General features: G+C 27.4%; 2 protein-coding genes across 2 annotated transcripts; one reads left to right on the top strand and one right to left on the bottom strand.

Annotated features, from left to right (window-relative positions):
* Positions 1 to 5,047: 5,047 nt before the first annotated feature.
* On the top strand, positions 5,048 to 7,498 carry PmUG01_13044300 (conserved Plasmodium protein, unknown function; the record flags this gene model as incomplete). The annotated part of the gene is made up of 1 exon (XM_029007438.1): positions 5,048 to 7,498. One exon carries the CDS (start codon positions 5,048 to 5,050, stop codon positions 7,496 to 7,498), a length of 2,451 nt encoding a protein of 816 aa, XP_028863828.1.
* Positions 7,499 to 9,784: 2,286 nt separating this feature from the next.
* Positions 9,785 to 11,035, bottom strand: PmUG01_13044200 (conserved Plasmodium protein, unknown function; the record flags this gene model as incomplete). The annotated part of the gene is made up of 1 exon (XM_029007437.1): positions 9,785 to 11,035. One exon carries the CDS (start codon positions 11,033 to 11,035, stop codon positions 9,785 to 9,787), a length of 1,251 nt encoding a protein of 416 aa, XP_028863827.1.
* Between the last annotated feature and the right edge of the window lie 1,071 nt (positions 11,036 to 12,106).

Below are 12,106 nucleotides of genomic sequence, written 5' to 3'. Positions count from 1 at the left end.
ATTATAACAAGAATCTTCGAAAAAGGTTAAAATTAAAACATATATGCATTAACATTGTGTGAATGTACACTTAATATTAATATTTTGTGGCTCACAAGTCCCTTAATAAATTTCTTAATTTTTTTTTTTTTTTTTTTTTTTGGAAAAATACCAAAATTATGAACGCTTATTATTTTACATGTACAGATCATGTAAAAAATATATGAAAAGTTCATTATTTTATGTTTCGTTAATACAGAAACTTACCGGTGCGATTTAATTCGCATTATAAGAAAAGAAATATATTCATTTTGTTTTATTTTTTTCTTCAAAAGGTAACTTTACTCTTATAATGCTTCTTTTATGGAAGAATATTTGTAGTTGATAATTGCACGAGTTAAAAGCGATGTGGGAATGTGTGTAAATTTTATATTCACATTTCACAGTTTGTTATTTACAACTTGCACGTTTATTTATTCGTTTATTTATTTTCTATTAAAAACGTAGATTGAAAGAAAGCACAGAACAGAATTACATTAAACATGTGCTATACATGTATGCTTTTTCCGACCTTGGCACACACAAATCAAAAAAAAAAAAAAATAATAAAATATTTATTAGAACTATTCCTCTGACGTATACTTCAATTCGTTCAATTGCTATACCAACGTTTTATATTGTAATTTAGAGTAACCATTAGTGAAATATATTAATTATTTTTTCTAACCTTTTTCATGTTAAGAAATATTTATAATGCCTTATAAACTGTTAGCTAAAAAGGAGCTGCATCCTTATGGCGAACATACGAAAGGTGGGCTTCCTTACATTACAATTATTGGTAAGTAATAAACACCTATATAAATGTACATATTATATACTAACATTAACATATATATATATGTATATGTACGCCCATCGCACAATTTTTCACGTGTTCACATAAGCCATAGACGCAGGAACGAAAATAGGTTCTACTTAAAAGTGGGTAACAAGAAATATATTGCGGAATGTGAAAACATTTTTTAACAATATACATGATATACTTGGAAAAATATAAAACAAACTAGACAGAAAATGTCCCAAAATTATTTTATTGTTAATAAACTTCTTTCCTTTAATACGCGAATGAAAAAAACCAATATTTTCATTTTTATTGAACAATAATTCCCTCACAAATATTGCACATACGTGTATAATATATGATGTACGCATAATTAGCTTATGGATAAAAATTATTTCTTTTCTGTGAAATGTTCAAGTACTGTTCTTTTTTTCTTCCTTCGTGCATATTTCTTTTATTAAATGGTAAACGAATAAAAATTAAACACATGTACATATTCATGTATATATATCATGTATTTAATTTATTGTTCCCATTTTGTTCAAATTTGTTCTTTTTTTTTATCTTTTTTATTTCTTTTGCCTGAACAGGTCATAATATGTTCATTTTTCACAGTAAACTTTCTTTTAAATATAATATAAAAAAAAGCCTTTAAAAAAAATAAAATAGGGGAAGCTTTTTGCTAAAATCAATTTATTAATAACGTTAAATTTCGCATGTCTCCTTTTTTCTTTTTTTGTATTTTTTTAATTTTATTTCAAAATTGTTATTAAAAAAAAAAAAAAAACTTCAACGAAATTGCAAATGTAATCTCTTTGTTAAATTAAAGGCACTTTTGCTAGGACTTAGATTATACTAATGCATATATATTTATACATATTTTTATATAATATATATTACTTAATAGTAGTTTTTTTTATATATATGCAAAACTGCTGATGTAATTCCTTACAGATCGAACTCGTATACATAACAGTATAAAAATAAATATATACATATATATATATATATATATATATATATTATATATATACCGTTTCACCTTTGCATTTTTATAATAAAAGAGAAGATTTCTTTTTTTTTTTTTTTAAATGGAATAGCGTTTTTCCATGCTTTTATTTTTCAAGCTTCGTCATCTTTAACATACAAGCACTATATTTCGTTTAACCAATCATTTATTTATTTAATTGTTTATTCATTTATACATTTATACATTTATGCATTTATACATTTATACATTTATTCATTCATTTATCTGTTTAATTATTTATTCATTCATTTAACTGTTTAATTATTTATTCATTTATTCATTCATTTATCTGTTTAATTATTTGTTCATTTATTCATTCATTTATCTGTTTAATTATTTATTTATGTATTTATGTTATTATTTTTTTTTACATTTTAGCTTAAAACAATTTTTATTTAATTTTTTTTTTTTTTTTGTGTATTAATGAATATAGTAATATTTAAATTTAAACGATTTTGTAATTAATATAAGAATTTAAGACCAGTCCTTCGCATATATAACATATGTAAATATATATATATATATATATATATACGTATATGTATGTATAGGAAAAAATTAAGTTAAATACAGTTTTTGAGGCTACAAAAATAACAAGCAGAAGCCATATTTTTATTTTCTTTTCCTTCTTATGATATGAATGGGAGAACCTTTCCTAGCGAACAATAAAGTAGGTTTTGTCATTATTACATATATATATATATATATATATATAACATGTACATAAATAATATGTTATGTGTATATATATAATTTATTACGCATATATATTTATATATATATATATGTATATATAATTTATACGCTTATATGTAGTATGTTATGTAAACGTATATTTTATTACTTATATCTAAGTGATTATCAGAACATATACTCCTCCTAAAGTACACATAAGTGTGTAATGCAAATGCGGATGTTTATTAATATTTATATATTCCTTGTGTTATAATATATATATATTTTTTTTTAAATTTTGTTATTAAAAATTTTGTATTTTGGGGGTAGGAGTGGGAAAACTCAATATGCAATATTGCTATTTTACCGTTTGCTCATTGTTCTCTCCTTATTTTTATTATTTTATTGTATTTTTTTTTTCTCCTTCTTTTATAGGCGTAGAATATTACTACTCATTCATAAGCTTATTGCTTATATGTAATTATGACTGTACTATATAAGTACATTAAGAATAGCAAACATTACAAATATTGAATTACACAACATAGTTTAAGCTGAAACGATTTTTTTGAAAATATTGACAAAGTATGACTAGTTAGTCTGATATGCGTACATATGTATGAATGTATATATGCTTTTGTATGTATTTATACTTATGTACATTTACTCGTTTTCTAAGCCAAAGCAAGGACCCTTCCCTTCATAACCAGAAATTGTTTTGCTTCCATATTTAGAATCACGTTTAATACAAAAATTGCAGTGAGAAAGAAAAAAAAAAAAGAAAAGAAAAATTTCGAAGAGGGTAGAATATATACATTATCTCCATATAAAAAAAAAAAAAAATAAAAAAAAAATAAAATAAAATTGAAGAACAAGAAAATATTTATTATTTTTTAATTTGAAGCTTTTTAAGAGTTACTTTTGTTGATTTTATGTTTTGTTTGTTTCAATAATTTGATGGTTATATATTTTGTGTAGTGTAGTTAGTGTATATTTATAAATTATGTGTGTATTTTTGTATATATGTATACTTGTATAATATATACATATATATATAAATATAATATATACTTATACATATAAGTAAATATATGTACATATATATATACATACATATATGTACATATATATATACATACATATATATACATATATATATATATATATATCTATGTGTGTATAATCTTTTTTCGTTTTTTGCTAAATATGTGCATAAGCTTTTTTTTCTTACAAAAAACATATTCTTGCCGTATAAGCGAATAAATAAATAATTGGGTGTTTAGGAATATTCAGTGAAAATCCGAATTTTTGCTTTTTCGTTTTTAACCAATTAAGCACACAGAGTTGTTTAATAGAAAAAAAGGAAAGGGAAAAATTTGGGGGGGGGAAAAAAAAAAGAAAGAAAAACGAAAGAAAAAAAAGGAAAAAAAAAAAAAAAAATTGTAGGAATAATACGCAATTATAAAATATTTAAGACAACCATAAAAAGAGTAAAATTAAAATAAATTAGCATACCGTAACGTTAATCAGCAATTTGTTTAGGACTTATATATATATATATGTATCACACGTTATAGAAGAGTAAATAAGTTATAGTGCTATATATATAATAATGTAAGGGCTTCTCTTGTTCGCTTGTATATGTATATATATATATATATATATATATACATACAGGTTATAAGCATGTTTTGCAAAAAAAAAAAAAAAAAAAAAAAAACGACATTCATTTTACATTTCAAAAGGAAAAAAAAGAACAATTTATTTTAAGACATGCTTTTTTAAAATTGCCCTTTTTAATGTAGCATTTTTTATTATTACATTTTATTTTTTTTTTATTATTTTATTACTATCTTGTTACTATCTTGTTACTATTTTGTTACTATTTTGTTACTATTTTGTTACTATTTTGTTACTATTTTGTTACTATTTTGTTACTATTTTATTACTATTTTATTACTATTTTATTGATATTTTATTGATATTTTATTATTATTATTTTTTTTTAACTCAAGGGGAAATATACATGCCTACTATATTTGTACCTCTGTGTGCGCACGTACGTGTTCATGGGTTGTATATATATCTATTTAAATGTGTATTAACAACTGCACGTTTATATATTATATACCACTCCTCTTCCACTGGGTGAAAACTTTTTTCATTTTCATAATACACACACAGATGAAAATTTCTCAGGCATAAATATAACATTAACTCCAATACATAGCAGCATAAAGCGGCAGCGTAGTAGTTTTTCCTTTTGCCTGATTAGCTGTTTGGAGATGCATTAAAAAAGTAAAATAAAACGGAGCAGTAGAACGGAGTAGTAGAACGGAACAGTAGAACGGAGTAGTAGAACGGAGTAGTAGAACGGAACAGTAGAACGGAGCAGTAGAACGGAGCAGTAGAACGGAGCAATAGAACGGAGCAATAGAACAGATTAATACAAACGGAGAAGTACAAACGGAGAAGTACAAACGGAGAAGAACAACGAAAAGTACAACAGAGCGAACGTAAACATGATCGACACGTTTATATACTGGAATTTTAAGGGGAGCAAGGGAGGCACAAACATTTTAAGGATATCCTTACCTTGCAGTTATGGCACTATTAAAAAGAAAATTTTAGAAGTCATAAATTTAGAGTTACAAAATAGTTTGGACATCCTTTTATATCATAATAACAGAGTTTTGAGTGAACATGAAAGTATTCAAAATGGTATGCTTCTAGAAGTACAAAGAAGTAGTATAGGTGTTGTGAAGGACCTATTACAAAAAAGTAATAGAATCTACTTAGAGAAGAATAAATGTGTAGCTGAGCAGGAAGAAGGTTCCCTATCAAGCAAAGAGCAGAGTGAACCGTACCTCAGTAACAGTGGTAATAACCACAGTAGTAATTTCAGTAGTAATTTCAGTAGTAATTTCAGTAGTAATACGAATAAGATCAATGGTTACAGTAGTCATTATAGTGGTCATCATGGCAATCATCACGGTGGTAGTTACCCTAATTCTGTTTATAAAAGTGTGCAGGAAAGGACAAATAATAATGATATGAATGACAGAGCTGTAAAAATGAATAGGCCACAGATGCATCCCCCTAATAGTGGCTGTATTAGCAGTATTAGTGGAGTTACTGGTATTACTGGTATTACTAGTGTTAGTGGTATTACTGGTGTTAGTGGTATTAGTGGTGTTAGTGGTGTTAGTGGTGTTACTGGTATTAGTGGAAGTAATAATAAGCCGTGGAATGTGTACAATAGGAATAATAATATAATAAAAGAAAATCAAAACGATGATGAATATATGAAAATACAAGAAGCAATGGAAAGAAATAACATCTATAATACGGATACGAATAAATACAGAATGAATTATTACAAAAAAGATAAAAACAATCAAAAAATTTATCAAAATAAATTTATCAAAATGTCAACATCTTCTACGCCTCATAGGGGTTTTAATCCCATTAATGGGGATCTTACCACCGCGGTTACTACCACCGCTACTACGACTGCTTCTACTGCTTCTTGTAGTTTTACTGCGGCTGGTACTACTACGACTCCTTCCATTTCAATTGCTTCTGTAGGTAGTGGTTTGTCAAACGGAGGCTTAGGCTATCCGAAGTACAACAATACCGAGTTGAACAAGTACTACAAGACAAAAAATACAGCATATAATAATACTAGCTTAGAAAATTTGAATAAATATGTTTCACCTGATTATATTTGTCATATGTGTGGTAAAAAAGGACATAGTATTAAAAACTGTACTATGAGTACTTTTAATAATAATAAAAAAATAAAAGTACCGACAGGTATACCTACAAATTTTTTAACAAAAATAAAAGCAGAAGATATATATAAATATGATCAGATATATATATTAAAAGATGGTAGTTATGGAATTATGAAGGATGTCGAGGATGTGAGTGGTAGTGCATACTTGTATAGAAGTGTTGATGATAAGATTAATATCTACTTAGGTGTAAATGCTAACAGCAGTGGTGGTAATAATGATAATGAAGGCAATGATGATGGCAATGATAGTAATGATAGTATTGATAGTCATAGTAGTAGTATTAGTAAACGTAACCGTAAGCGTAATGGTAGTAGTAACAAAAAGGAGAAAGAAAATATATCGAGTATTTATAAATGTCTATTATGTAAACGATTGTACACCTCTCCCATAACTCTACACTGCTGTGGAGAAACCTACTGTAAACCTTGTTTATTTAAATATAACAAAAAAAGAAAAAATGATTATTCAGCATATTACACGAGTGCAGATCAGAAGACACATATTATGAAATGCCCAAGTTGTTCAAAATTTGTTAACGCGGATGAGTTAATTATTAATACGAATATTAAAAATGTAATTGACACTATTGTCAAAAATCAAAAGAATAACAGTAATACATATGAAGAGGGAGGGGGGGGAACGTCGTTTCATAGCGGGTTCACATTAAATGGGGCTCGTTCTACCCTGAATAATGATATCAAATTGACCCATGAGTGTTATAACAATAGTAGTAAGAACAATTCGGGGATCACTACTGCTACATGCACGAGCAATAATACCAATGGAAACCAGGTGCTTGGAAATCTTACCATGAACAACAAGAATGAGTTTATATTGAATAGAAAAAATAATAACAGACAGGTATATGGTAACGGTACAACTAATGAATTTACGAATGATAATATGAGAGTGAAGGATGATTCACACGTGGATAGTGGTAACAGTAACAATTATGGTAATGCTAATGATGCATTTAACGAACAGGACCAAAAATTGCAAGAACCCGATTTTTTTAACCCGTTGATTAACTTTTCGATCAATATTAACGAATTAAAAAAACAACATGAATTTGCAGCGGCATATATAGCCCATTATAAGATGCACAGGAAGAAGAAGAAGAAAAAAAGAAAAATCGATTTGAACACATTTCTAATGTGCAAGAAGGTGTGCTAAGTTACATATGATTCGGTTGAGCGTAGTGAAGTCGTGCATAATTAAGTAGTATACAATTTTGTTGCCCCAAGTCTAGTTGGGCATACTTAAATTGTATATGATTATAGTTATTCTTAGCTAAGTTTCGCTTGGCTGTGTTATAGGGAAGAAAAAAAAAAAAATTGAAGCAAAAATTGGCTTTGTTTCTCGTACTTATTTTTCCAACTTTTAAATTTTGTTTATTCATAGATCTGATCATTGATTATTTATCAGTACTGATCATTATTCATCATTTCTGATTATTATAGATCATTACCTATCATTACAGATCATTACCTATCATTACAGATCATTACCTATCATTACAGATCATTACCTATCATTACAGATCATTACCTATCATTATAGATCATTACTTATCATTGTAGATCATTACTTATTATTAATGATCTGTTTTTTTTTTTTTTTTTTATTTATTCTTTTCACTATTTGCTCCTTTTTAACTTTTTTTTTTTTTTTTTTTTTTTTTTTTTCCATTACTTATCATTTTAGCCATTTTCCCTCTTTTCACTTTTGTATTATCAAAAGGTGTACACCATTTTTAATACGAAATAAATTTGCTATTTACGCGTGTACCCATTTTATTTGCTTTCAAATTTTACTTTAATTTTTTTTTTTTAAAGAAATAGCCGAGTTTCCAATTACTTAAAATGTTCTACTAACGAACAACTACGAATAATGAATAAATACATTTGGATATCACACTGTGTGTCAAAATTTCTTATAATTTGCTATAATATTAACGTTTTTACCCGCCAATTATTAAGAATGGGTAACACGTTTAACGACTGCTAGGATCATAATGGATTTATAGCCTCGAAGGTGCACTTTATAAAGGGCTCTATCACCTACATATATATACGTACAATAGACATATATATGCATATACATACATATCTCCCGCCATTTTTCGAAAATATGCCTTTCGTCTCAAAGAAAAAATTCCTTATTTTACCGCTTTTACGTGAAATATTTAAAAAAAAGTAGTTTACATTTAATTTTGTTTTATGTTTTTACAATATGTAAAAGAAAAAAAAAAAAAAAAATTAATAAAAATGTTTTTATAAAAAGGCATTAAGTTAATAATTAAAAATAACTGCATTTGTGTTAATGTGATATGTACATATATTTTTAGACAATGTTGAGGTGTACGTGTAAACATACATATACGTGTAAACATACATATACGTGTAAACATGCATATACGTGTAAACATGCATATACGTGTAAACATGCATATACGTGTAAACATGCATATACGTGTGTGGGTATAATACGTGTGCATGTTACGCAAGTAAACTACCTCCTAGCGGTCTAGAATACAAACAAATTTGTCCACAAGCAAGTACACGTAATCTCGGTTTTACGTCTTCTCCTTATTCTTTTGTTTTTCACTCCATAATAATTACAATATATATTTTACCTACATGAAGAAATCTAAAAGGACTTTTCCACTACTTGTGCATTCGGAAAGCGCATAACACGCATATGCTATATGTAGATATAACGCTCTTTTCTTTTTTCCCTTTTATGGAACAATTAACGTACGTTTGCCTTTTCCCTTCCCCATTGGGAAAAATTATGTACGTACATACGTACGTATATATGTGTTTATATGTATGCACACATGCGCATATATACATATATATACATATACATATATACATATACATGTTCGCATGACAAATGTGCACATAACTGCTCTACGCGAGCATTGGAAAAAAACATTTCATCATACACATAATAAAATAATACATTAACATATTCATAATAGCATGCACAATCAGATGCATAACCACATGCATACGTATATGCATACGTATATGCATGTATATATGTGTGCACACTTGCTTAAAGCAGAAACTGCTTTGATAACCAGCACACTCAAATAAAGTAGTTACAACTAAAATTTTACCCTACTTGCACATAACCAAAACTTCAACAATATTCTTTTTTTTCTTTCTTCCTATATAAATAATATATATACCCACTGATATATACTATTATACTATCATCATACAGCGTATAGTCATCATCCTTGAGCCTTGTCCACCAAGTTACCACGTTCACGTAAGTTTGTACTCATACATATATATAATATAAGTGCCAATGGACAAGGTATAATTATAAGTATACATAACCCACGTAAAGCACATACATATGTATATCTCATTCTAAACAAACACGAATGCATAATTTACTGCCTTTTTTTTTTCCTCCCCCCCCCCTCCTCATGCACTAACCAAATTAATACACATCTGGCGAGAGAATGGAAAAAACTCTTTTATTCGGGTTATTAATATCATAAAAATACTGATGAACTTTTGCTTTTATTTGATTTAATTCATCACTTTTCTTTTTTAGTTCATTTTTTTGACTATCTGTTAATTTTTGTAATTTTAAAATTTTTTGATATTGCATCTTTACTGCACTTATTAATACTTTCTTTTCTTTTTGTAATGTGTCAATATTTAGTTTAATAATATCTTGATTTTTTTCATAATCATCTAAACAAATAAAATTATTTTGTATAAATTCACTAAGTAATGGTACCATACTTTTTTTCGCTTCATTAATTTCATTACATGAACATATTATTTCTAAAATATTGTCTATACATAATTCAAATTGCTTTCTCAATATTTTTGTTTTCTCTTCTTTTTCAAGTAGTATTTCTGGAGGGGATCCACTACATCCTATCTTATTATAATTAGAGTTTTTTAATATATTATTATTTTCGAAGCACTGGAAGTACTCAGCGCTTCGCTCACTAGTCCTACTGCCACTACTACCACTACTACCACTACTACCACTACCGCCACTATTGCCACTATTTCCACTATTTCCACTACTACCGATACTACCAATACTACCAATACTACCGATACTACCAATACTACCGATACTACCGATACTACCAATACTAGTAATGCACCTATTGCTGCTATCATTACTATTACTATCATCATTATTGTTATGATTTATACTACAATTACTCTTATCATTTCCAATTATGTTATTGTTACCACTGCTACCATCATCACCGCTAACATCGCTGCTATCACTGCCTATATCACTCCCTGTACCACTGTCTCTACTAGTGTTCATACCATTGCTTCTACCATTGCTTCTACCATTGCTTCTACCATTGCTTACACCATCGCAGCCATTATCTGCTCTGTCCTTTGTACCATCCTGTGGATGTTGAGTTAAAAAATATTTTTGTTTTTCTCCCTGTTGAAATGCTTCATGCTTCTCCATTTCGCTATTTGAATTATCCTTAATCTTTATTTTTTTAATTATTTTTTTTATGTCTTCTGAGTTTATAATATTTTCATCATTAATAAATTGAACAGTTCTTTTTCTTCCATGTTTGAAACCATATATATCTTTTATAATATAATTTATGTCTACATTTATGAAATCACATGCATTATTTCTACTTTTCTTGTTTTTCATTAAACATCTATTTTCCACACCTACAGCAGCTGCCGACATTATGCCTTAACGTATTTTCTTTAGACAAAAATTTGTACGTTCTTTTTGTAGAATTCTAACACCCCTAACTTGTTACGCACAGACAACCAATACGCATATATACATAGATATATGCAAAAATATATATATATGTATATATATATATATATATAAATATGTAATATACGTATTAAGTATTAGATATATAATAACGCGAACAGCTCATAAAAACAATAAACTAATTTTACATAGGGCAAATAGGTAAAGGCATGTACAGCGCATGTATACATACGTTCACGTATACATATGTACATGAATATATCATATAGGAAGTAAAAAGAAAGTACGCCGCTATATATTACAGGTACTTAGTAATATGTATTTATACGTATGTACATATATGTATACGTATGTATATATATGTATACGTATGTATATATATGTATACGTATGTATATATGCGTGAAGTCCAAAAAAAAAAAATAAAATAAAATAAAAAAAAATTTAAAAACTATAAAAACAAATAAATATTTTAAGTTTTTGTCTTAACATATAGCTAATATGATAAATATTAACCTACTTAATACATAATAAGATATATGCTTACTTGTTCACAAAAAAAAAAATAAAAAAAGGAGCGAAAATGAAAGAATGATGAATGGTAAAGGAAGAATAATGAACAGTGAAGGAAGAATGATAAATATCGAAATATGATTGAAGAATGATGAAAGATGATTGAAGAATGGTAAAAGATGATTGAAGAATGATGAAAGATGATTGAAGAATGGTAAAAGATGATTGAAGAATGGTAAAAGATGATTGAAGAATGGTAAAAGATGATTGAAGAAAGGTAAAAGATGATTAACGAATGATAAAATATGGTTAACAAATGATATAAAATGATTGACAAATGATAAAAGATGATTGACGAATGATAAAAGATGATTGACGAATGATGAACGATGAACGATGAACGATGAACGGTGAACGACAAACGATGGAAAAATGAAAAAAAAAGAAAGAGGAATGATTGCAATCGCGATGGAATTCTCTTCTTACTACTTTTGAATTAACTGATAATTTTACTGCATA

The sequence above is a fragment of the Plasmodium malariae genome (assembly GCF_900090045.1).
Source record: "Plasmodium malariae genome assembly, chromosome: 13".
NCBI classification, from domain to species: Eukaryota; Apicomplexa; class Aconoidasida; order Haemosporida; family Plasmodiidae; genus Plasmodium; species Plasmodium malariae.
The sequence above is the reverse complement of the archived record's forward strand: the minus strand, read 5'-3'. Positions and strand labels throughout refer to the sequence as shown.